The sequence below is a fragment of the Primulina eburnea genome, chromosome 1 (genome assembly GCF_022965805.1).
Source record: "Primulina eburnea isolate SZY01 chromosome 1, ASM2296580v1, whole genome shotgun sequence".
In the NCBI taxonomy this organism is placed as follows: Eukaryota; Viridiplantae; Streptophyta; class Magnoliopsida; order Lamiales; family Gesneriaceae; genus Primulina; species Primulina eburnea.
The window spans coordinates 63,390,922-63,415,234 of NC_133101.1; the positions used below are offsets into that span (position 1 = coordinate 63,390,922).

The following is a 24,313-nucleotide window of genomic DNA, read 5'->3' on the forward strand; positions in this document are numbered from 1 at the left end:
CGAATTCATAATTTATCCCTAAAATTATAACTTATTTTTTTAAAAAAAAAACACGTAAAATACTATATTTGATGATTAGTCGTCGTTAAAGTTTTTAATAAATAAGCTAGAAAATTTCATGTGCTAAAACCTACGTTTTTGGTGGCGACCAATATAGACAAGGAGTAGCGCATATTTTAGCTCGTACAGGGCTTCGACTTAGAAGCAACTTTCATTCTTTTCATGATTCTGAAAGCCATGGCCGACGAACAATCAAATTTCTGCTCGAAATGTGCAGTGAGTTGATGCTCGAAGGCGGGACGTAAACCCTTGCTATAGAGACATGAAAATTTCCAAGGGCGAACCCAAGTGCCCGAGTGTGTCTATATATATATATATATATATATATATATATATATATATATAGACACACACACACACAGGAATCAATTGAATTGTAATTGGGAATGCATGAAAGGATTCATTTTTTCTTACATCTTCTGTATACTACAATAAACAACAATACACTAACAACTTAAATATATCAAAAGCCACTTGATATAAGAATCTGTTTCAACACTCAATTTCAATACAGCCTTGGGATAAAAAGTAGAGAACAAAGAGCAGTGGTGGTTTTCAAAGGGCATAAATCTTTGGTCGCTGCATAAAAATTTAACGTAATTGTAACATGTGCAAAGCATTCGCATACTAATTCCACAAACTTTTCCAACTTAACATTAAGAAAGAACCTGAAAAAACAAAAAGCAGCCGAACTTCACATCACGATCATAAGCCATCACACTTTGCGGTTCTTGATCCGAAAATTATCAGTCGCGCTCATAAATTTCATAGACCATGCAAATGAGAACCAAAAAATTAAACTTCAAAATTACTCCTGTACGTGAAAAAAATCATTGAATTAGGCGATAGGTCTTGTCAGGAAGGCATACTACCCATCTTGACTCCATTTGAAATAAACAGCATAACAACAAATGATAAATGTGAATTTAAAACCACCATCAATGTAAAGGCTCTAGACTTGGAATATTTATACAAGATTTTGCATATGGAACATCAGAACAAAATCAAAACTAAATTATGTGCTGGACTTGTGAGCACAAATTGTATAATACAAATGTTGGCCAATATTTGAAAAGGCAGAGCCTTATTCCATTCAATAAGCCAGTCTCGGTTTCATTTTAAGTTCATGAAACTCGCCAGTGTAAGGGAGGAATAGTAAAGGCAATAGATAACAAGATCAAGAATACACTAATAGTTAATTCAAACTTAGAAATATACGAGTATGAAACTCTTACAAAAATTGATTGCTAATCCAATATCAGACCATCAGAAACACAGATGACCTCAACTATGATCACTCACGAGCTCATGAATCAGTATTTGAGAATACTGAATGGAGTAATAGTTTGATAAGCATTTAAAAGTGCTTCCAACAATCAGAGTTTTAGAATTTCGTTAGATATGCTTCCTCCAAATTGCTTCCCTATGTAATTCCCTTCTTTTCATAAAAAGAAAAAAAAAAGAAAAAATGTCAAAGTTTAAAAAATGGCGAAAGGGGTCAAAAGGCCTAAAACAATCGAGCTATGAGTACTAATGAGCTTGGCAACAATGAATATTACCTCGCTTAGAAGAAATTGAAATAACTTCAACCATGCTCCACTATTGCTTCTTGCTCTTAGATTTCGGCTGAATTTTCCCATATGCAATAAGTGTAGAACGAGATAGCTTAAGTTCAGCTTGACGCTGCCTTCTCTTACTCCGTCTGGATACGTTATTCACATCACCATTTAACTCATCAGGCTGTGTTCTATCGTCTTCTATAGAACCCACAACTTTAGTTGTTTCCTGATCCCCATGCCGCAACTTCTTCTTATCTTTATTTATGAAATTTGAAGTTTCTCCACGAAGAGGGTTTTTGTTAATCTGTTTTAGCTGCATAGTCTTGATACGAGGAACCTTCCATTCCTTCTCTCTGTATGGTGCCAACTTCTTTAAGGAAACATACTGGTTCAAATCCTTCTCGTCCATCTTCACTATCTGGTCAGGGTTCAACCCATATCTTCTAGGCTTCACTGGTCTGTACTTGAACCTTGTTTTTAAGTCTCCTACTGTATCTTCATAATCCAATTTATAATACTCCTCCATCAACTGCTCTCTGACTGCCTTCTCTATTTCACTAGGCTTCCTTTTCTTACTCCGCTTAGACTCATTACGTCCATCCTCTAAAAGCTCATTCTCATCTCCATCACCCTCTGTCCTTTCCAAAATCCTTCGCCTGGCTGAAGCAAAGCCTTCACCGGACTCCTTCACATCATCCCAATTCTTTGGAAGTCCAAGTAACTCATCTTCCTCGTCAAAATCAGGTTTCTGAAAAGTACCCCCATCTTCATCACTCCCACTCCCAAACTCTGGATCCACATCCTCAGCTTTGTAATACTCGTCATCAAATGCCTCCCCCATCTTCCTATCATATTCCTCGGGATCAAATTCCTCCTCCAAATAATCCTCATCCAACAAACTTTTCTCACTCTTCCCAATCCCGGACACCTCCCTAATCTTCTGCAACTTCTCATTGATTTCCTTCTTCTTCAAGTTCTTCAAATACTTCAACTCTTCCATCCTTTCAAACTCAGCCTGGGCTATTCTCTCGTCCTTCCTATCCCTCTGCAATTTCCTTGAGTTCTCCTTCTTCCTCACGGATCCCTCCACTCTTCGTGAATGACCCATCACTCTATCCCCAGCATTCTCTTCAAAACGAAAGTTGAATTCCCTCTCATAATCCTCCTGCCTCTCTATCTCTTCTTCATCCTCCGAAAACTCAATCTCGCCACCCCCTGCGTCATTACTTCTCCCATCACCAAGCCACATTTTCTCCCGAAAATAATCCTTTAGAAACATAGACTCCGCGTCCAAATTCTCATCTTCCCCGAAATACTCATCCAGCTTATTCCCAATCTCACTCTCTTCCTCTTCTTCCTCAGCACCGTCACCTTCTTTAACTCTAAAAAAATCTCCGTCCTCTTCTTCATGATTATTCCCCTCCTCGATGGCCTTCAATATATCTCTCGTGAACTCCTCCTGTTCTTCATTATAAGTCTTCACTTTATTACCATTATTTTTACCCTTGCTGACCATTTGATCATCCTGTTCGTCATCAAATTCAGGGCCAGTCTCAATTAACTGCTTAGATATAACATCTTTCAAATACATCGGTTTCTTACCTTTTCTACCATCACCAGTACCCCCCTTTCTCCTCTCATTACCAATGTCACTCTCATTTTCGGAATTAGACTCAGAATCAGAATAGAACAACTTTGCATCCTTATCCTTCAAGACAGGGTCTTGATTTTTAACCTTAATCAACGCATCGAAAAATTCGAAGTCCTTATTCTTACTTGGTTCGAGAGAAAACTCCTCATCCGATAACGAAGAATCTTCAGAGTCTGAGCCAGAAACGCCGACCCGGCCGTTCTTTTTGAGCTCCTCGAACCTCTGCAAATCCTCTCGCTTCTTGTTGTACTCGTAGCGCTTGGCGAATTCGTGGTCAATCTGAATCTTCGACAGGTCATTGTTTTCGGATTCATCGCCGTCGAAGAGCTTCATATTATACGTTGATTACAAGTCTTAAATCCCCCAGTGGAAAGAGATCGAAAACGAGAAATTAGGTTAACTGGTCTGCAAAATGGATACAATGTACTTGGTTGGGCTTCGCATGTGGGCACTGCTAGCCAATTTGGATCCGAATAATATAAATTGTTATTATATTAATCAAAGAAAAAATAAACTTTATAATTTTATTGTGTGTGTGTTCAGAATTCAACATTATTATAGATTTATTGTATACCATAAATTACAAAAGTTATATGAAAAAAAAAAAAATTGTATTATCACGACAATCATACGTTTTAGTCGTTTCCATTTCTTTCAATGTTCAAAAAAAAAATTTACATGGAAATTAAGTGACTTTAGACTTTCAATTGGAAAGAAAAACGAGAAGAAAAAAATATCATTATAAATGTATATTTATATCGTGTTTTAGGTTAATTATGAATAATAATATCATTTAAAATTTATTCAAATATTATATTTGTTAATATCAACAAACCCAAAAACGATCAGGATTATTAATTGAAAAAAGATAATAAAACAGATCCTAATTTTAATTGTCGGGAATTAGCAAAATCTCGGTACTTCTTCGACTAGTGTTTTTGCGCTCTCAAACTCGTGGTTGCTACTACTTTTTTACGGGACACGGAGATGAGGGGAGTCGGGGGACCGTTGCTGTGCATCAGCGATCTACTAAATGACGTCGGCGAGGACAATTCTGGTGGTCCTGTCGACCACCGTGTGCCGCCGACTGATGTGACTGACGTTCATCCGCCGCCGTCCGATCTTCCTAAGGTCTTTCAGGTCTCAACTTTCTGTACCTGTTTATTATTTCATCTTGCTATTAATTTTCGCTATATGTTGGTTATCATCGACCGTGCGCGGAGAAAAATCGAGCTTGTTTTATTGGGATTTATTTCTATTACCCCTGGAAGGAAATAAATTTACAATTTTTATTACCCGAATTTTAAAATATGTTGATTCGTTACTCTAATCTGGTTAATATGTTAGCTTGTGTCAGAATACTGTATTATTGTAATTCTTTTTAGTCGAGTAAAATCATAGGAGCTGCCTTTCCCCTTTCTTGAAGAGAGATCTGATTGTGAACTTTTAAATCACTGCAAAAATAAATGATAAAAAATACCTAATTCATTTGTAATAAACTCTTGTCATGTGGACACAATGACTCGAACAGCAACAGCTTTAAAACTTGAGTTTTTCTATGTAAAGTTTATTTTGATTAATTTATTTGATACAATGAAGTAATGTGCAATGGGTGATCTTTCAAGAATTAAGGAGATTCAAATTTTCACAGTTATGCGATGGGTGATCTTCCAAGATATGTTTAGATACCTTTCTGTTTAGCTAAGTTTACCCTTACTCATCTTGGATGCCTATTACTCTGGCGCTGAAAGTAAATATATCATCAACGAAAAGTAAGCAGTTGTGAGCCTTGTGGCTGATTGTGTTCTTGGCGGCAGTTGATCTATCTTCATGGCATTTATATTTTCCTCATCCAGACCATGTTTTGCACGTGTTTGTTGCTTACCATTTTCTTACTGCCTGCAAAGTGGAACCAAAAACATTTCCTGCAGGCAGATTCTAACTTTTGTTTGTTTGTTTAGGAGAATTTTGACCAATTGAATGTGTCTCTTAAGGGAGCGGACCACTCTTGGACAACACTCACTCTAAAGGTACATAACTCCCATTTCGGAAATTTGTGACAGTGGGTTCCTCTTTTCATTTTCCTCCTGTATTTGAAGGTTTTTCTGTTTTTCCGTGGAACTTCTCATTAATATAGGAATAGTGTTGACATTCTGACTTTCTTCTGGCATTTTCTCATTCTTGTTCTAGTATTCTCCTTTTCCTTTTCTTTTGTTATTGTGTAATGTTTCTCATATTGCTCTACGGTTGCCTGGTAATATTCATAATTGAAATCGTTACTTTGCTTATCGAACATGAATGAAAATCCACACTGACTCGTATAAGCTTGGCCCGTGTTCCTATTTTATCCTCGTATGATCGTGATTTTGCTGTGCAAAGAATGGAAATTGTCAGTACTAACAATTTTCTTTGTCTCTTTAATGGAAACTAGCTCTGTTCTGCTTTAGAAACAGCAAACAAATTGGTCGAGTCCACCAACTCAGGTGTCACTTTATTCACAGAAAAAGTTGTCGCGCTCGAGCAAATTGTTAAGAGGCGTGATTCTGCCATAGCAGATGCCCAAGCTATCCAAGGTTCTCTTAAATTTTAGAGGATCCCCACTTCTTTATTTCTTTGTTTTTTTTTTTGGGACCCGTTTAGTACTTTGGGCCTATCTTGATGTCAAATTTGACACCAGTTTCGTTCCCAGTCGATATATTGTGAGACGTGCAAACACCATGGGAAGCATGGTGTGATTAGCTATCAAAGGGGGGAAAAATATTGACCTGTACCGTTGAGCTTTAGTTTGTCTCTAGTTGTTAGCCTTGACAAAAATTGTCTAGCTGTGAAGTGCTCCATTCAGGAGTGGTCCAAACATAGGGTTGATGAGATCTTTGCACATCATGTAATAAATTAACTTATTTTTTCATCTCTAATTGATTTGTATCCCCACCAAATTAGAGACACGAATTCAATCCTATAAATGTAGCTGAAAATAGTTGAACGAAGATACAACTATTGTTTGGTTTAGCTACAGTGCTACAAACCAATAATGTTGCCCATTTTCTTGCAAAATTTGCTTACTCTTGTGTTCATCTTGTTGTTTGGAAAGATATTGGATTTCCTTCTTGATTAAAAGAAGTTGTATTATCTGGCCTTCATGTCAGTAATTTAAAATTTATTTTCCTCCAAAAAAAAAAATTAGTTCATACTTTTATTGTAACTCGAAAAATTTGATTTTTTTGTTAAAATTATCATATATAATATCTTATACATCCCTGGTACTAAAGCATGATAAATTATGAATTATTTGAAATTTTAAGATTAAATTAAGATTTTTTTTGTTATTTTATATTTTATTTATAGGCGAAAAAATTTAAAATATAAGAAAATTTAAATATAAGGAAGATTTTATCAAGTAATAAATGAAAAAAAATTAGGTGGGTCGGATATATATATATATATATATATATATATATATATATATATATATATATATATATATATATATATATATATTACGCTGGTTGGATAGCTTCATAAATTAGGGTCAGGGATAATTTCTATTAAAATAGGCAATGATATAACTTCATCCAAATAGCTATTATGATTTTGAGTGAGTCTCATGTGAGACCGTCTCACGGATCATAATCTGTGAGACGGGTCAACCTTACCCATATTCACAATAAAAAATAATACTCTTAGCATAAAAAGTAATATTTTTTCATGGGTGACCCAAATAAGAGATCCGTCTCACAAATACGACCCGTGAAACTGTCTCACACAAGTTTTTGCCTATGATTTTATACAAATTAAGAATATTATTGGTAAAACAAGTTTTAGTGATAAATTTATCATTTTACACTTATTTAATGATTTTTTAATATAATATAAAAACTTGTTGGAAGTAAATAATTAAATTTAACATTTATATTTAAGACGGAGTACATACTATATAGTAATTTCAGAAGTTAAACGTAATAAGCATCCTGTCTCTGGTTTAGATCAATTGTGCTGTGCAAATTTTGATTGCCGCATATTTTTCAAATAAATTCTAAAAATTGTTTAATACAAATATAATTTATTATTTTCCCAATATAAATATATATTATCCAGGCGCAAAAAAAAATAAAATAAGGGCTTGCGGTTGGGGGATATTTGGGAAAATAGACTTGGTCAAACTTTTTTTTAAAAAAATAATCCTCTCATGTAATGAACAAATACACTAGGCTATTTTTTCAAAAAAAAGTTTCACCAGGGTTATAAAACAAAACAGCCCTTGCGGTTGGTGGCCTGAGCTGACCTATTAGTTATTGTTATCAGGCAGACTATGTTTCGTTATAACATTAAATTAGTATTTTTAAGTACTTCAATTAGCTATAAACCAAACAACTAGCTGTCAAAATTTAAAATTTAGGTAATATATATCGTCTAATTTTAGTAGCTAAGTTGGTTCATTGACTGCCGATGCTGATCTTAAAACTAGATTTTAAAAAAAAAAATGTATTAATAATTTCTTAATTAAATCCATAATGTACGTAGGACATCATGTGATGCTTGTATATATATCCTTGATCATCCAAAGATATATTGATCGACTCACACATCTAAATTATTGAATTTGATCATAAGGTATTGAAATTAAAACAAGGTATGGAGAAGCAAGTCCGTGATATTTACTACAAACATGGAAAGGATGAAGATGACGAAGCATTTGTTGAGTGCCTGGTTGCATGTGGATCCCATATCCTCCAATCTGTTTTGATGGCTTCTATCCAACTCGACTTATTCGATATCATCGGAAAGTCCGGTGATGGGGCTCACGTATCGGCTTTTGAGATCGCTTCTCAGCTTCAAGCACGTAATGTCGAGGGAGCAGTCGGCGTGCTCGACTCCATGCTTCGGGTGCTGGTCACTCAGTCTTTCCTTACTTGTTCGACTATTGATCATGCTTCTACAACTGAATTACGTTATGGACTTGCGCCAAAAGGGAAGTTCTTTGTTTCAGATGAGAGAGGGGTCTCATTGGCACAGTTTTATGCCCTAGCAAGCCAACGGGAATCAAGCAATCCGTCGTAAGTGATGTTTATTGTTCTCGTTTTGAAGGCTATGTTCTGCAAATTAACCTTCTTCGGCTCTTTGTTTTGTTTTGTCTATTTTTCCCACTAAAACATTAAACCTAAATAGCCATAAACAAGAACATGTTGATTGATCTCTTGCAGCATTGGATTAAAAGATGCGGTTCTCCAAGGTGGATTTCTTTTGGAAAATGCCCAGACGTTTTTTGAACTCTTAGCCTCAAACCCTCAGTCCAACAAGATATTCAACGACGCAATGGGATGTGTGTCTACTCCAACTATGAAACAGATTCTTAAAGTATACAATGGTTTCGAGGGATTGCACACAATAGTGGACGTGGGTGGTGGTAACGGTGCAACTCTAGATATGATTATTTCTATGCACTCTTCGATTAGTGGCATTAACTTGGATTCTCCAGAGGTCATACGAACTGCCCCAAACTCTAAAGGTATATATATCTAAGCATTAATGATTTTCTTTTCATGTTAAATTTATTAGTTATCAGCTGATAAAAAATATCTGTTAGTTTGTCTTTTTCTTTTTCCGATTGTTTTCAATTAGTGCCTCATATCCGTGCATCAATATTCGTGTGACGGAGCGACTTTAGGGTTTGAAAATATCTAATGATTAAATTCGAGGAAATAATTTCAAACTACTCTATGTTTTTAGGAATTTGAAATTATTATTATTATTATTATTATTATTATTATTATTATTATTAAAAATAAAAAATGAAAAAAGAGGGATTTCAAGAATATGATCATTAATTGTATAATTGTATGTTATAATGTTAATATGCAGGAGTGAAACACGTCGGCGGAGATATGTTCGTTGAAGTGCCAAAGGGAGATGCAATTATATTGAAGGTACTGCAATATTTATTTAATTAGTTAAGTACTTTTGCTTTTGTTATTTAAATAATATATATAGTTGATAATATATATATATATATATATATATATATATATATAGTAATACTTTGATAATTTAATTTTGGCATGCATGCATGCAGTCGGTGCTGCACGATTGGGTTGCTGAACGATGTGTGAAACTTCTGAAAAATTGCTACAAAGCATTGCCAAAGAAAGGAAAGGTGATCGTCATAGAAAGTATTCTTCCTGATCAAATCCCACAAACTGATGTTTATTCACGATATGTGTCTCTGCTGAACGTCTTCATGCTATCAATGAATGGAAAAGAAAGAACCAAGGGCGAGTACGAGGCCATGGCGACGCAAGCCGGATTTGCCGAGTTCAAGGTTGTTTGTCGTGCCTACGGATCATGGGTTATGGAACTTGTTAAACTCTAAGTGCGTGCATGTATGATCGATCATCTGCTGAATTATTTTTAAAGTATGAGATAATTAATAAACTGATTATTAGCATGTGCTTTTATATATTCTGCAGTATCACTCTAGAACTACCATGTCTTTAAAAAATAAAAATACGTTTCATTCTTAATTTCAAAACACACACACACACACACACATATATATATTTTGAACAAACGTAAAAGAAATGAAACATAAATAATTGGGCGATGCAGAGAATATTAATTAATTAGAACATCAACATTTAACGTTAACTTTTTATCCCAAAAATCCAAATATTTGAAAGGGAAAAATAATAATGGATATGCTCCGGATCAAACGACCTTTACGAGGGGTCGTGGCATGATCGTGGTAAGCAAGGTCATGGCATTTATAGTTTCACAAACAGTGATACCAAATGTGGCGAATGGAGTGGTGGCAATATTAAGACTCCACTCCCCCCTTCGGCCAATGCAGTCCTTCGAGCAGTTCAAGTGAGACAGATCCCAATTCATAATGCTTGGGGGGGCAATAATTGGCTTTGCTCCATTGTGTGACTGCTCATAAGGCACAGCGCCTGCAATGTAACATTTGGACTAGTAATTTAAAATATTTGAATTGCAACTTAATCAAACAAGTTGGTGCAATAATTAGAAGTGGGATCTTGGTGAGCAACCATTGTCCCTAACTTCATGTGCAGCTGGCTATATTTGGCACAACGATTGGAGGGTGATGCTTTAGCTTTTGTGTGTTAAAATATTTTTGGATTTACTGAGAAGACTATCCATCACCCCTTTAGGTTTTTTTCCCTGCACGATCCCTTGGTTTCACATCTTTATACCTCTGCAGGCTGCTCGAAAAAACACAGAAATTGCAATTCACCTTCCACGTGTGGATGAACAAGCGAACAACGCGGTGACAGCTGCAAACAAGGCAGCCACAGCAGCTAGTAAACTTCTCATGGCACATGAGTATGAAACCAGCCGTGATCTGATCTTCCAAACAAGGTTCTGGTATTATGTTTTATGTTCTAAGGTTGAATGCCATGAGACAGGTACTAAAATTAAAAGGCATTTTCCAATATAAATTGAAAATTAAAATTTGAATAACTGGTTTATCGCAAAATATAAATAAATTAGAATGAAAAAATTTTCTATCGAACTGAACAACATAAAAAAATGCAACTGAACAGTTTCTCCACGATGGGTTTTTTCTTTTTTTACCATTTTCTTTTCGTTGATGTCGATGACTTTACCATTTGTTTGGTTGACAGTGAATACCAGCACGAAAGCCTTCCGCGTATGCTGTGTTCTTGAATATCGTCTGCAATAATGAAAAAAAGAAGGTAATAGCTTTAACGAAATCTATTTTGAGGTTGCGGAAATGCCAACAAAACCAGAACAGAAACTTAAGAGGCTATGTTTGGATTTCGTTTGAACATAAAAGGAGAACTTGCAAGAAAATAAGATATCATTCGTGATTTTATAAAAATTTATACTCACAGAAATGAACTTCAACTGAGCACCGAGTTGTTTTCTCATATGGTTTGATATTGTAACAGAAAGTTGTTCCTCATCCTTCTCTGTCTGCTGTTTAATCTGTTGGGTAAAATTAAATGAGATTGAAAGCCATGTCTAAGAGGTAATAGGCACATCGTTTATAATAGATACAAACCCCGGAAAGAGCTGTGGACACAGTCTTCTCCAAGATTTCCTCGACAAATTTGTCGGGGTCCGCAAAAGCTATGGGCAAATTGGCAGCTGCACGTGATTTCTCCTTTTCCGATGCATCAAATGATTTTACAACTTTTGGTATTGATCAAAGATATGCACATTAATTCGAGTTCAATCCATCATAAAACACTATGATTTTCACATGTTGATGTGAAAATAATCCTTTAGAAACATCTCCCCTGCGTCATTACTTCTCCCATCACCAAGCCACATTTTCTCCCGAAAATAATCCTTTAGAAACATAGACTCCGCGTCCAAATTCTCATCTTCCCCGAAATACTCATCCAGCTTATTCCCAATCTCACTCTCTTCCTCTTCTTCCTCAGCATCGTCACCTTCTTTAACTCTAAAAAAATCTCCGTCCTCTTCTTCATGATTATTCCCCTCCTCGATGGCCTTCAATATATCTCTCGTGAACTCCTCCTGTTCTTCATTATAAGTCTTCACTTTATTGCCATTATTTTTACCCTTGCTGACCATTTGATCATCCTGTTCGTCATCAAATTCAGGGCCAGTCTCAATTAACTGCTTAGATATAACATCTTTCAAATACATCGGCTTCTTACCTTTTCTACCATCACCAGTACCCCCCTTTCTCCTCTCATTACCAATGTCACTCTCATTTTCGGAATTAGACTCAGAATCAGAATAGAACAACTTCGCATCCTTATCCTTCAAGACAGGGTCTTGATTTTTAACCTTAATCAACGCATCGAAAAAATCGAAGTCCTTATTCTTACTTGGTTTGAGAGAAAAAGCCTCATCCGAAAACGAAGAATCTTCAGAGTCTGAGCCAGAAACGCCGACCCGGCCGTTCTTTCTGAGCTCCTCGAACCTCTGCAAATCCTCACGCTTCTTGTTGTACTCGTAGCGCTTGGCGAATTCGTGGTCAATCTGAATCTTCGACAGCTCATTGTTTTCGGATTCATCGCCGTCGAAGAGCTTCATATTATTCGTTGATTACAAGTCTTAAATCTCCCAGTTGAAAGAGGTCGAAAACGAAAAATTAGGTTAACTGATCTGCAAGATGGAAACAATGCTCGCATGTGGGCACTGCTACGATCTCGGGCCGATTTGGATCCGAATAATATAAATTGTTATTATATTTATCAAAGAAAAATAAACTCTATAATTTTATTGTGTGCGCTCAGAATTCAACATATATATAGATTTATAGTATACGATAAATTATTAAAGTTAAATGCAAAAAAAAAAAAAAAAATCGTATTATCACGACAATCATACGTTTTAGTCGTTTCCATTTATTTCAATGTTCACAAGAAAAAAATTACATGAAATATAAGTGACTTAAGATTTTAAATGGGAAAAGAAAAACGAGAAAATTGAAAGAATATTATCATTATAGATATATTTTTATATCTTGTTTCATGTTATGAACCTTAACAAAAAGATGGTTTGATCGTCATATGTGTTACAAACAGAACATTAAGTGACTTCGGAGATTACCCGAGGAAACCCTTTGACACTACCCAAATCCATGTTAGAATAATAAAAATTGTAAGAGCAAAATATGTCAAAATGAGAGCTTACCTTTAAAATGTCAAGAAATGATCTATTCATAAAACGTTTGAAGGCTAAAAGCAATTAGACCCGTTTTGAGCTTGGACCCAATATGAACCTGACTTTAATATCGCAGTGGATCTCAATTTGCTTTTTGTGGATTTATCTAATGATTCAAATAATTATTTTGACCACAACCCATCAATACAAAACTTAATTTAACACATCAATTCAAATAAAAATTAGGATTTTGGAAATGTAAGTTGTTCTACTTTAAATTTTAGTCATGCAACTTTTCAAATTTTGATTTTCATTCTATAACGTGGGTTGTTTTTGTTTTGATCATTTTTTGCCAGAAATCATTTAATCCAACAAAAATTACTTATTTTAAATCAATATTCTCCTACGTAGCTCATGTGTCGATAATAAAACACACACTCTTCTACTTGAAATTTGCATATTTTTTCATTTTTGGTCGTATTACAGTAAAATTTTATTTTTAATAATCTAACTTATATATTTTTTTCCCTATAACATATTAAAGATTGGATTTTTCGCGTTTATTTTGAAACCATTTCTTCTACACTAAAAATAAAAATTATATTGCCTAAGCTTTCATTGCCGTGTTCTCTCTATCTTATTTTTCACACAACAAGTGTTTACAATGCTCCCAATTAACACTCACAAAGAAAGCATATTAATTTGTTTTTTAAATTCGTTATTAGATGTGATTAATTCCTTTATTTGTAAAGATTCATTTTCATTTTTAGAAGAAAATTTTTCAAATTCTGAATCATAAGACTAGAAGAGTCAATTAAGAGATTAGGAATTTTTTTGAATATTTCTTCATTTAATTGTTTATTCAATCTACAATAATTAGCAGTATGTCTTTTTTTAAGAAATTTATAATATTCAATATCTTTAAAAGATTTTTTAGGATAATATTTGAAAATTTTAATTTTCTTATAAGGTATCTTATAAAATTCTTCTTTTGATTTAAAATTTTTCTTATTCTATTTAAAAAAATTTATATATATAGAAATATATATAGAAAAACTTCCAAACATCATGAATTTACGAGGGTTTTCTAAATTCTCCAATGTCTGGAAGTGCATTTTAAAATTCTTACCAGTGATTATATTTCACGATCGTTAAGGAGCTAGCTAGTTAAATTGTATATCATAGAAGCACAGATCTTAATTATGTAAAAGCATCCCAAAACATATATTTTACGTATCAGAGGTGTATGGAATGATTCAAGGATGTCGAATCTCGTCATTTGCACAAAAAATGATGTCAAAATATCTTATACATCCCTGGTACTGAAGCATGATAAATTATGAATTATATGAAATTTTAAGATTAAATTAAATTTTTTTTGTTATTTTATATTTTATTTTTGGGTGAAAAAATTATGAAAAAATTTAAAATATAAAAAACTTATATATTGTTGAAAAATATGAGTTGTAATATTTGAATGTTGAAAATAAGAAAGTTGAATGTTGAAAATAAGAGTTGTAAATATTAAAAATTAATGTGTAATAATGTATGTAATGATGTATTTATTTTTGTATTATTTTCAAATAAATTGTATAAATAGATCTCTCATTAGTGAAGAAAATAACAATTGAGTAGAGAGAAAATTTTATAAAATGTAATTTGATATATTTTGAGAGTTTTGAGATTTTTACTTTTTTACAGTAAATTTTTACTTTTAACACATTATCAGCACGATACTCAAAGATTCGGTTCTCCATATTTTTTCAAACTCCAAAACACAAGAAAAAATGTAACAATATTCAAAAGTAAAAGTATTTACTTTACTGTCTATTTATGTATATTGTGTATATATTTAATATATAATATCATATTATTATATAAAAAGAGTCTATGAGACCTCATCATAATAACATGATGTGATTATATTATTGTAATGCTTATATAATTTTATTGTATTATTGTTTATTTATTGTATATATATATTTGAATAATATCATGTTATTACATAAAAAGAGTCTCTGATACCTCATTATAATATTGTGATATGATACATAATTATTTAAACATGATTAACATTATATACATCATATTAATACCATAAAATTTACATATACATACATTTATTTTTTAAGAACTTGTAATGGTCATAAACGGCTAGTTTTTACCCTATAAGTATGACTTCACAAACACATTTAATCACTCCAAACTTATTCTTCCTCCATAAAAATTTTCTTCATCAAAATTTTCGAAGAAGAAGATGATGACTCTTTCAAGGTTATTTTGTATAATTATTTGGTTTATTATACTCACTAGTCTTGTATTTATTGGATAATATATGCCTCGCATTTTTTCTTTATTTTTAAGAATGCTTGTACCTGTAATTTATCCGTTACTTTTTATTGTCATATTAATAGAACTTAACAAATAAAATGCATTGTTATTTTTCTAGTACCACAATGTCAAACTTGGCAAAGCTCGAATTTGTTGCGCTCGATATTACAGTGAAAAATTATATGTCATGGACTCTCGATGTAGAAATGCATCTTGAGTCATTGAGTCTAAGCGAGACTATTAAAGAAAATGGTAAATCTTCGTTACAAGAAAAGGCAAAAGCAATAATATTTTTGCGTCGACATCTTGAGGAAGATTTAAAATGTGAATATCTCATCGAAAAAGATCTCATGGATATGTGGAAATGATAAAAGAAAGATTTGAACATATAAGGGAAGTTATACTTCCGACCGACCGTGATGAATAGAATATGTTGAGATTCAAGACTTTAAGAAAGTTAGTGATTACAATTCGGCGATGTATCGAATAATCTCGCAATTAAAATTTTGTGGACACGAGGTTACAGAATCGAAAATGCTTGAAAAAATATTTTCCACGTTTCATGTATCAAATATAACTCAACATCAATAATATAGAGTGCGTGGATTTGCGAGATATTCTTAACTTATCATCGCCTGTCTTCTTGTGGCGGAAAAGAACAACGAGCTGCTAATGAGAAATCATCAGTCCCGACCCACTGGATCAACAACATTTCCAGAAGTAAATGTTGTAAGTAAAAATGAATTTAAACATGTAAATCAAAATCAAATTCGGAGACAAGGTGTGGGTCGAGGTCGTGGACGTGAAAGTGATCGTGGTCGTGTCACTGCCGTGGTTTTGAAAAAAATCGAGATAGTTATTTTTATAACTCATCTCAAAAGGACGTCACGAACCACCCACTGAAAAGGCATCATGAGAACATGAGTGGTAATGAAAATCACTCAAAACGATTTGAAAGTTCTTGTTTTAGATGCGGTACTCCAGGACATTGGTCTCATATCTGTCGAGCCCCCGAGCACCTTTATAAGCTCTATAAAGAATCTATAAATGAGAATGAAAAAGAGACCAACTTTACTTAACACAATGTCCGTTTGAGTGATTCAACTTATTTTGATGCTGCAAATTTTCTGAATGATTTCTCTGGAAATGATCAATATGCTGGTGGAATAGAAATGAAAAGTATTGATGCTGCAGATTTTCTCAACGATTTCTCTGAAAATGAACAATATTTTGGTGGAATATAAATGTAAAATAATTTATTTTTCATGTACTCATATAATAATATTTTATTGTATGATTATGATATGTGTTATATTATTCAATGGATTATATATGTTTTGTCAGTAATTTTTTCATCGCATATTTTTTTGAAGTTCAAATATGGAAACTGCTATGAACAAAGCTAAACAAGAAATTAATCCCATGGAAGTTTGCATACATGATAGTGGTACAACACACACTATTTTCCGAGATAAAAGACATTTCTTGGAACTAAAACCAACAAAAACAATGGTGAATACAATATTAGGTCATGTAGACTTGATAAAAGGTTGTGGTAAAGCACATTTTTTGTTACCTAATGGTACAAATTTTTTTATAAATGATGCTTTGTATTCACCACAATCGAAAAAAAATTTGTTGAGTTTTAATGGCATATATTCTCATGGGTATGATACTCAGACATTAAATGAAGAAAATTAGAAATATATGTGTCTTACCACATATAAATCAAGAAAGAAATATGTAGTTGAAAAACTACCAATGATCCCAACTAGATTGGATTATACATATATAAGTCCAATTGAATCAAACATGGTAGTTAATAATTCTTCAATATTGATCAATTGGTATGATCGATTAGGAAATCCTGGTTCAACAATGATGCGAAGTAGAAAATACACAAGGTCATCTGCTGAAAGACCAGAAGATCTGTCAAAATAATAAGTTTCAATGCAAAGCATGTTCTCTTGAAAAACTTATTATAAGACCATCACCAGCTAAAATCCAAAATGAATCACCTATGTTTCTCGAACGTATTCGGGGTGATATTTGTGGATCAATTCATCCACCATGTGGACCATTTAGATATTTTATGGTATTGATCGATGCCTCCGCCAAATGATCACATGTATGTTTACTATCAACTCGGAATGTGGCATTTTCAAGCTTACTTGCTCAAATAATAAAATTGCAGAATCAATTTAACGATCATACAATCAAGAAAATTAGACTTAATAGTTCTGGTGAATTTACTTCCCAAACTTTCAATGATTATTGTATGTCAATGGAAATCACTGTTGATCATCATGTAGCTCATGTACATACACAAAATGGATTCGCTGAATCATTGATTAAACGTCTGAAACGGATTGTTAGACCAATGATTATGAAATCAAAACTCTCTGTTTCTATATGGAGACAAGCAATTTTACATGCTGCTACAGTAATTCGTATCAGACTAAGTGCATATCATAAACACTCTACATTGCAGCTTGCATTTGGTAAAGAACCAGATATTTCTCATCTGAGAATTTTTGGATGTATGATATATGTGCATATTGCACCGCCTCAACGAACAAAAATGAGACCTCAAAGAAAAATCGGAATTTTATGTTGGTTAAAACAGCACATCAATCATTCGATATCTTGAGTCTCAAACAGGCTACGTGTTTACAACATGTTTTGTTGATTGTCATTTTAATGAGGAAATATTCTCAATGTTAGGGGGAGAAAAGAAAACTATCGAAAAAGAAATTACATGGTATACATCATCATTGTTACATCTGGATCCAAGAACTAAACAATGTGAAAAATATGTACAACAAATTGTGCACTTGCAAAGAATAGCGAATCAGATACCAGATGCATTTAAAGACACAAAAGGGGTAACTAAATTATATATATACATGATGTAAATGCCCTTGCTCGAATTGAAATTCCAAAAACACAAATTGAAGACACGCATGATGTCATTAAACAGGTGAAGCGTGGAAGGTCAATCGGTTCCAAAGATAAATATTCTCGAAAAAGAAAAATCATAGAGAAACACGATGATCAAAAAATAAAGAATGATATTCCGGCAAAAATACATGATGATGAAAATGTTCCGTCAGAACCACAAACTGATGAGAATCGTTAAATCTCTATTATTTATATTAATACTGGAAAAATATGGAACATGAAAGATACAAAAAAAATTGATGAGATATTTTATTACAATGTGACATTTGACATCATAAATGACAATGATAGTCATGAACCAAAATCATTTGGTGAATGTAAAAATCGACATGACTGAATAAAATAGAAAGACGACATCCAGGTTGAATTGGATTCGCTAAATAAGCGTAACGTTTTTGGGCCTATAGTCCTTACATCTGAAGGTGTAAAACCTGTTGGATACAAATGAGTTTTTATTCGAAACGAAATGAGAAAAATGAAATAGTAAGATATAAAGATCGACTTGTTGCACAAAGTTTTTCTCAAAGGCCTGAAATTGATTATGAAGAAACATATTCTCCTGTTATGGATGCAATTACGTTTCGGTATTTGATTATTTTGGCGGTATCTGAAAATTTAGAAATGCGTCTTATGGATGTTGTCACAACTTAGAAATGCGTCTTACGGTATCTCTGAAGAATGTAAGATGCCTGAAGCACAAAGTTCATAACCCAGAGAATGTTATTCTGTGAAATTCCAAAGATCATTATATGAGTTAAAGCAATCCGATCGAATGTGACATAATCGGCTAAGTGAACACTTAATGAAAAAAAAGATATGTAAACAATTCAATATGTCATTGTGTTTTCATTAAGAAAACAACATCCAGATGCATAATTATTATTATATATGTTGATGATTTAAACATCATTGGAACGAATAAGAAAATTCAAGAAGTTGTGTCGTACTTGAAGGAAGAATTTGAAATGAAGGACCTTGGAAAACGATGTATTTTCTGGGTTTGCAAATTGAACATAGAGAATGTGGAATATTTGTTCACCACTCAAATTATACAGAAAAGGTCCTTAAACGTTTTCATATGGATAAATCAAATCGTTTAAGTACTCCAATGGTTGTTAGATCATTAAACATAAAAAATGATTCATTCCATCCATATGAAGATGATGAAGTTATTCTTGGTACAGTGATCGAGCAAAACTTGCACAGTAAAATCCCCAATAAAAATATGATTTTGTATGCTCAAAAATTAATCGCAAGTGCACGATGTCAAGTAATAATATAGTGTACAAGAGTACGAGTATCGTTCCACTGAAGACTGTGTTTAACAATTATTATTTTTAGTTATTTAACATTTAGCAACGAAAATTGAGTTGTGTGATTATTCCTACTATACTCAAATAAATATGCAATTAAAATTATTCAACAAGTAATGAATGAGAATTTAATCTAAAATGTTGAGTTAAAATTCAATGAAAAATGGATTTGTTGGGAATCTTGGTTCACCTACCCCTCGTTTATTAATCAATTCTTTCGATCGTGATCTACGCTTCCGACAAGATTTCCTAATCTATTGAACCTACTCTCTCGAGCTATGCCAAACTAATTCTACTCAATGAAGTAATTAAATGTCTTCAATTATTTATCAAGAGCAAATCGCATTTCGATTTATGAAATCCCCTAGTTTTCGACCCTAAGGACTATGACTATCGGCACGTATCCAATTTCATATATCTATATAAATTGTAGATCCGCGGATTATACTACTCTATGTCTCTATCCTATCACTCGTTATTCTCTCGAACTCACTCGTGATATGAAAACGTCGTTAAAGTTAGCTACGCTTTAATGACACAGTAAAACAGTAGTAAAATCAAGAATAACGCACAATCGAAATATAAATTAATTCAAATCAACGTTCGGGGTAGGATCCCCTTTAATCCCAACAAATAATAAAGTTAGCTAATATAATTCATAATTAAACTAAGCAAAACAATGTTTAAAAGATAAAAACTAAGTTAGAAATACTAGAATTGACGAAAAACGCGAGAAACGATGCCCAGAATCTTCAATTCTTCAATCCAAGCGCAAAAGTGCTCTCCAAGGCATCCGGCGGCTGAAGAATGATGTCTGAATATGTCTGAGTTCATGCCTTTTTCCTTCCATATCAGTCTTCTCCAGAAAAAATGGCAAGGAATCGCGCAAAATATTTTCCAAAGTTACATCGCGCCCGGGCGGACATAAGTTTCCGCCCGGGCGGACATCTCTCGCAGATCTGGCCTTTTTATTTTTCTTTGCCGCGCCCGGGCGGATGTGAATGTCCGCCCGGGTGGATGCTTCTCGCAAAATTTATTTTTCCACACCTTGGATGCGCCCGAGCGGATGGCAATGTGCGCCCGGGCGAGGGTCTCTCGAATTTCTTCTTTAAAGCTTCATTCTATTCCCAACTCACCTGCATTTTCTCCAACTAAACTCATAAATAACCAAAAACATAACTAATGCTAAAATAACACAAAATGCATGAAATCTAAATGATAAATGCAACACAATGCGACATAACGATATGCAAAAACACGTAAAATCCACCTCTATCATACAGAAGTACCATATATAAGTGCTATTGGTGCTCTTATGTATCTTACGAATAGCACAAGACCTGATATATCTTTTGCTGTAAATTTTTTGGTAAGATTTAGCTCATATCTAACAAAAAAACACTGGAACGAAATTAAACATATATTCTGTTATTTACGAGGATCGACAGACTTGGGACTTTTGTATTCAAAAGATACCAATCAAAGCATAATTGTTTATGCTGATGCTGGGCATTTATCTGATCCACACAAGGCACGTTCCCCAAAAAGATATGTATTTACTCGTAGAGGCACTGTAATTTCTTGGTGTTCACAGAAACAAACACTTGTAACAACTTCATTAAATCACGTCGATTTTATTGCACTGCGTGAATGTGTGTGGTTAAAATAATGACCGAACACATCCAAATCTCATGCGGATTATCATTCGATAAGAAGTCTGTGACACTATATGAAGATAATGTTGCATGTGTTGTTCAAATGAAAGAAAGATACATAAAATGCGACATAAATAAATATATTCTCTCTAAGTTCTTCGCATTCACATAAGAGCTTGAGAAGAATAAAGATATTGTTGGAATATTTCATGTTCGCAATCTTGATTTTGATGTTAACAAAACTTGTTATTGTGTTTCTAACATATTTACTCAAGTGTGAAGTTGCAAACACAAGAAGCAAGCTGAAACTGAATTTTGCACAAACTGAATTTCTGGCAAGCTTCGGTGTTTTGAAGATATCTCTCAACTGGATGATCCAAATGACTATCCGCCAATTGGAATGATCAGAAAACTCAATTTGAAACAAGTTGTATTTCACGTCAGTTGGGCAAAATCGGATGTTATCATATTTCAGTTGCGTTTGAGCAGATGCCGTATTTTGGTCATATATCTCAGCTCGGTTATCGAAACGAAGCGATTCAGTATGCGTTGGAAAGCTAAGACAAAGATCTACAAATCATTCTTATAAGTCAAAGTCTGAATCGAAGCTTACGATGCTGATAAATGACGATGAAGCTACTGGTTCTGCACAAACTGAATACAGCTAGACTGATTTCAGCACACCTGCTGAAACTGAACCAACTGAACCAACTGCTGACCAGCTGCTGACCAACTGAACTGAACCAGCTGCTGACCAACTGAAACTAAACCAGTCCAACTGAATGACCAGTTGAGTTGACCAGAGTTGACCAGTCGGGAAAATGCCCAGCAAGCTGAATTTGACCATTGCAATCTCGGAAACAGTACAGAAACTTTTCAAACGGTCATATTCTTGTGTCTAACGTATATATCAGTGTTGGAGCCTATAAATACAACATATTGAAGATCAAACAAGAGCTTTGAAGTGGATTCAAAGCATGGGCAGTTAGAATGAAGAAATCTGCTAGTTGAGAGCACAAGCCCTTGTGTGAGGATACATTTGAGATGCACACTGTAAATGATAAATTTCTCACACACAATCACTCACACATATAGAAGAGAGTTGAAGTTCAAAAATTAGTTTTGTGAGTCTTGCACAAAGACGTAAAACTTGTGTATGTAGTCTTTGCATATGAGACATTAAACAATATGCTGATTGTGAGGTGCTGCCTACAATCGTGAGTGTTAGGAGTTCAGTTTAGGCAGTGGGTAAGTCCTAGCTGAATGGGTTTGTACAAGGTGTTGTATAAATCAAAGTCTTCTAGTGGATCCTTCCCAAGGGGAAGAAGGGTTGACGTAGGAGTGTTTGAAATCTCCGAACATCCATAAACAAATTCGTGTCTATTTGTTTATTGCATTTATTTATCATTTTCACTGTTTTTATAGATGCATTGTTGAAGCATTTTATGTCTTCTTCAAATACCAAAATATTGCATACCAAGTGTTTGATAAAATGCTTCAACCGAAAATCTTTTTACTCATTCAACTTGCATATATCTTAAATGGTTTACAAAATATTTATTCGGTTTCTACGAAGGATTATTTCGAGTGTTTTCCGCTTGGTTTCAAACCAAACTCGATTTAATTCATCGGTGTTCAATATTTCAAGAACCGAGCTATTATAGCTCAACGATGATCTCCCTAACCGATCCCAACAGATATTGATATTCGTTATATTCAATCAAGTAAAAACTCATCAGATCGATCTCTTCACAAAGGCACTTCCTACGACAATATTCAGAAAACATATATATAACATTGGGATGCGCAATCTACGAAATTTGTGAAGAATAGTTCGTATTAACATGATAAGGAGTTTACGTGACTGCACTCTTTTTTCCTTATTATGGTTTTTATCCCAATGAGTTTTTCCTAGTATGGTTTTTAACGAGACAGTATAAAACACGTAATGAAGACAATCATTATTGTATCATTATCATCATCACAAGGGAGATTGTTGAAAATATGAGTTGTAAATATTTAAAATTATTGTGTGATGATGTATGTAATGATGTATTTATATTTTGATTATTTCCAAAGAAATTCTATAAATAGGTCTCACAAATTCATTTGTGAAGACAATCACAAGTAGAGAGAATTTTATAAAGTGTAGTTTGGTATATTTTGAGAGTTTTGAGATTTTTACTTTTTTACCGTAAAATTTTAATTTTAACATATATAAGGAAGATTTTATCAAGTAATACATGAAAAAAAATTAGGTGGATCGGAATCGGAGTGTTAGTCAGCTGCCATTTATTAATTCTTTCATCTTAACCATGGAGTCATATATATGCTCCCAAGTGAGCCGACCTATATATATATATATATATATATATATATATATATATATATATATATGCGCTGGTTGGATAGCTTCGTAAAGTAGGGTTAGGGAAAATTTCTATTCAAAAAGCTATTGATATCTTCATCAATCCCAAAGATTTAGGCTTTTTTGTGCTTTTATACAAATTAAGAAAATTATTGGTAAAACAAGTTTTAGTGATAAATTTATCATTTTACACTTATTTAATGATTTTTTTAATATAATATAAAAACTTGTTGGAAGTAAATAATTAAATTTAACATTTATATTTAAGACGGAGCTAGTACACACTATTCTCAAAGTCTGTATAGTAATTTCAGAAGTTAAATGTAAGCATCCTATCTCTGGTTTAGATCAATTGTGCTGTGCAAATTTTGATTGCCGCATATTTTTCAAATAAATTCTAAAAATTGTTGAATACAAATATAATTTATTATTTTCCCAATATAAATATATATTATCCAGGCGCAAAAAAAATAAAATAAGGGCTTGCGGTTGGTGGCCTGAGCTTACCTATTAGTTATTGTTATCAGGCAGACAATGTTTCATTATAACATTAAATTAGTATTTTTTTTAAGTACTTCAATTAGCTATAAACCAAACAACTAGCTGTCAAAATTCAAAATTTAGGTAATATATATATCGTCTAAGTTAGTAGCTAAGTTGGTTCATTGACTGCCGATGCTGATCTTAAAACTAGATTTTTAAAAAAAAATATGCATTAATATTTTCTTAATTAAATCCATAATGTACGTAGGACATCATGTGATGCTTGTATATATATATCTCCTTGATCATTC

The 24,313-nt window shown here is 33.4% G+C and overlaps 4 protein-coding genes across 9 annotated transcripts; 2 read left to right on the forward strand and 2 right to left on the reverse strand.

Annotated features, from left to right (window-relative positions):
• Positions 1 to 489: 489 nt before the first annotated feature.
• On the reverse strand, positions 490 to 3,728 carry LOC140840060 (protein kri1). 6 transcript variants are annotated; one of them, XR_012119849.1, is made up of 3 exons: positions 1,620 to 3,728; positions 729 to 874; positions 490 to 639 (listed from the first exon to the last, which is right to left on the reverse strand). XR_012119849.1 is itself a non-coding variant. In XM_073207155.1 (2 exons), exon 1 carries the CDS (start codon positions 3,601 to 3,603, stop codon positions 1,660 to 1,662), a length of 1,944 nt encoding a protein of 647 aa, XP_073063256.1. In that variant the 5' UTR covers positions 3,604 to 3,728; the 3' UTR covers positions 490 to 874; positions 1,620 to 1,659. The 6 variants fall into 6 exon arrangements, 1 of the variants encoding a protein (XP_073063256.1); XR_012119847.1 differs by adding an exon at positions 959 to 1,495 and having other exon boundaries at positions 490 to 928; XR_012119848.1 differs by adding an exon at positions 1,296 to 1,498 and having other exon boundaries at positions 490 to 874.
• Positions 3,729 to 4,177: 449 nt separating this feature from the next.
• Positions 4,178 to 6,281, forward strand: LOC140840077 (uncharacterized). Its single transcript, XM_073207185.1, has 3 exons — positions 4,178 to 4,410; positions 5,232 to 5,300; positions 5,702 to 6,281. The coding sequence occupies exons 1-3, from the start codon at positions 4,258 to 4,260 to the stop codon at positions 5,858 to 5,860; spliced, it is 381 nt and encodes a 126-aa protein (XP_073063286.1). The 5' UTR covers positions 4,178 to 4,257; the 3' UTR covers positions 5,861 to 6,281.
• A 1,611-nt stretch (positions 6,282 to 7,892) lies between these two features.
• LOC140813937 (caffeic acid 3-O-methyltransferase-like) lies at positions 7,893 to 9,669 on the forward strand. The gene is made up of 4 exons (XM_073172765.1): positions 7,893 to 8,324; positions 8,472 to 8,776; positions 9,130 to 9,194; positions 9,341 to 9,669. Exons 1-4 carry the CDS (start codon positions 7,903 to 7,905, stop codon positions 9,635 to 9,637), a joined length of 1,089 nt encoding a protein of 362 aa, XP_073028866.1. The 5' UTR covers positions 7,893 to 7,902; the 3' UTR covers positions 9,638 to 9,669.
• Positions 9,670 to 10,695: 1,026 nt separating this feature from the next.
• LOC140840087 (uncharacterized) lies at positions 10,696 to 12,432 on the reverse strand. Its single transcript, XM_073207197.1, has 3 exons — positions 11,312 to 12,432; positions 11,140 to 11,235; positions 10,696 to 10,960 (listed from the first exon to the last, which is right to left on the reverse strand). The coding sequence occupies exon 1, from the start codon at positions 12,316 to 12,318 to the stop codon at positions 11,509 to 11,511; it is 810 nt and encodes a 269-aa protein (XP_073063298.1). The 5' UTR covers positions 12,319 to 12,432; the 3' UTR covers positions 10,696 to 10,960; positions 11,140 to 11,235; positions 11,312 to 11,508.
• Positions 12,433 to 24,313: the final 11,881 nt, after the last annotated feature.

Coding starts and splice junctions, on each gene's coding strand:
- LOC140840060 (XM_073207155.1), bottom strand. CDS start 3,603: ATGAAGCTCTTCGACGGCGATGAATCCGAAAACAATGACCTGTCGAAG.
- LOC140840087 (XM_073207197.1), bottom strand. CDS start 12,318: ATGAAGCTCTTCGACGGCGATGAATCCGAAAACAATGAGCTGTCGAAG.
- LOC140840077 (XM_073207185.1), top strand. CDS start 4,258: ATGAGGGGAGTCGGGGGACCGTTGCTGTGCATCAGCGATCTACTAAAT. Junction 4,411..5,231: donor ATCTTCCTAAGGTCTTTCAG/GTCTCAACTTTC, acceptor TTGTTTGTTTAG/GAGAATTTTGACCAATTGAA. Junction 5,301..5,701: donor GGACAACACTCACTCTAAAG/GTACATAACTCC, acceptor AATGGAAACTAG/CTCTGTTCTGCTTTAGAAAC.
- LOC140813937 (XM_073172765.1), top strand. CDS start 7,903: ATGGAGAAGCAAGTCCGTGATATTTACTACAAACATGGAAAGGATGAA. Junction 8,777..9,129: donor AACTGCCCCAAACTCTAAAG/GTATATATATCT, acceptor GTTAATATGCAG/GAGTGAAACACGTCGGCGGA. Junction 9,195..9,340: donor GAGATGCAATTATATTGAAG/GTACTGCAATAT, acceptor GCATGCATGCAG/TCGGTGCTGCACGATTGGGT.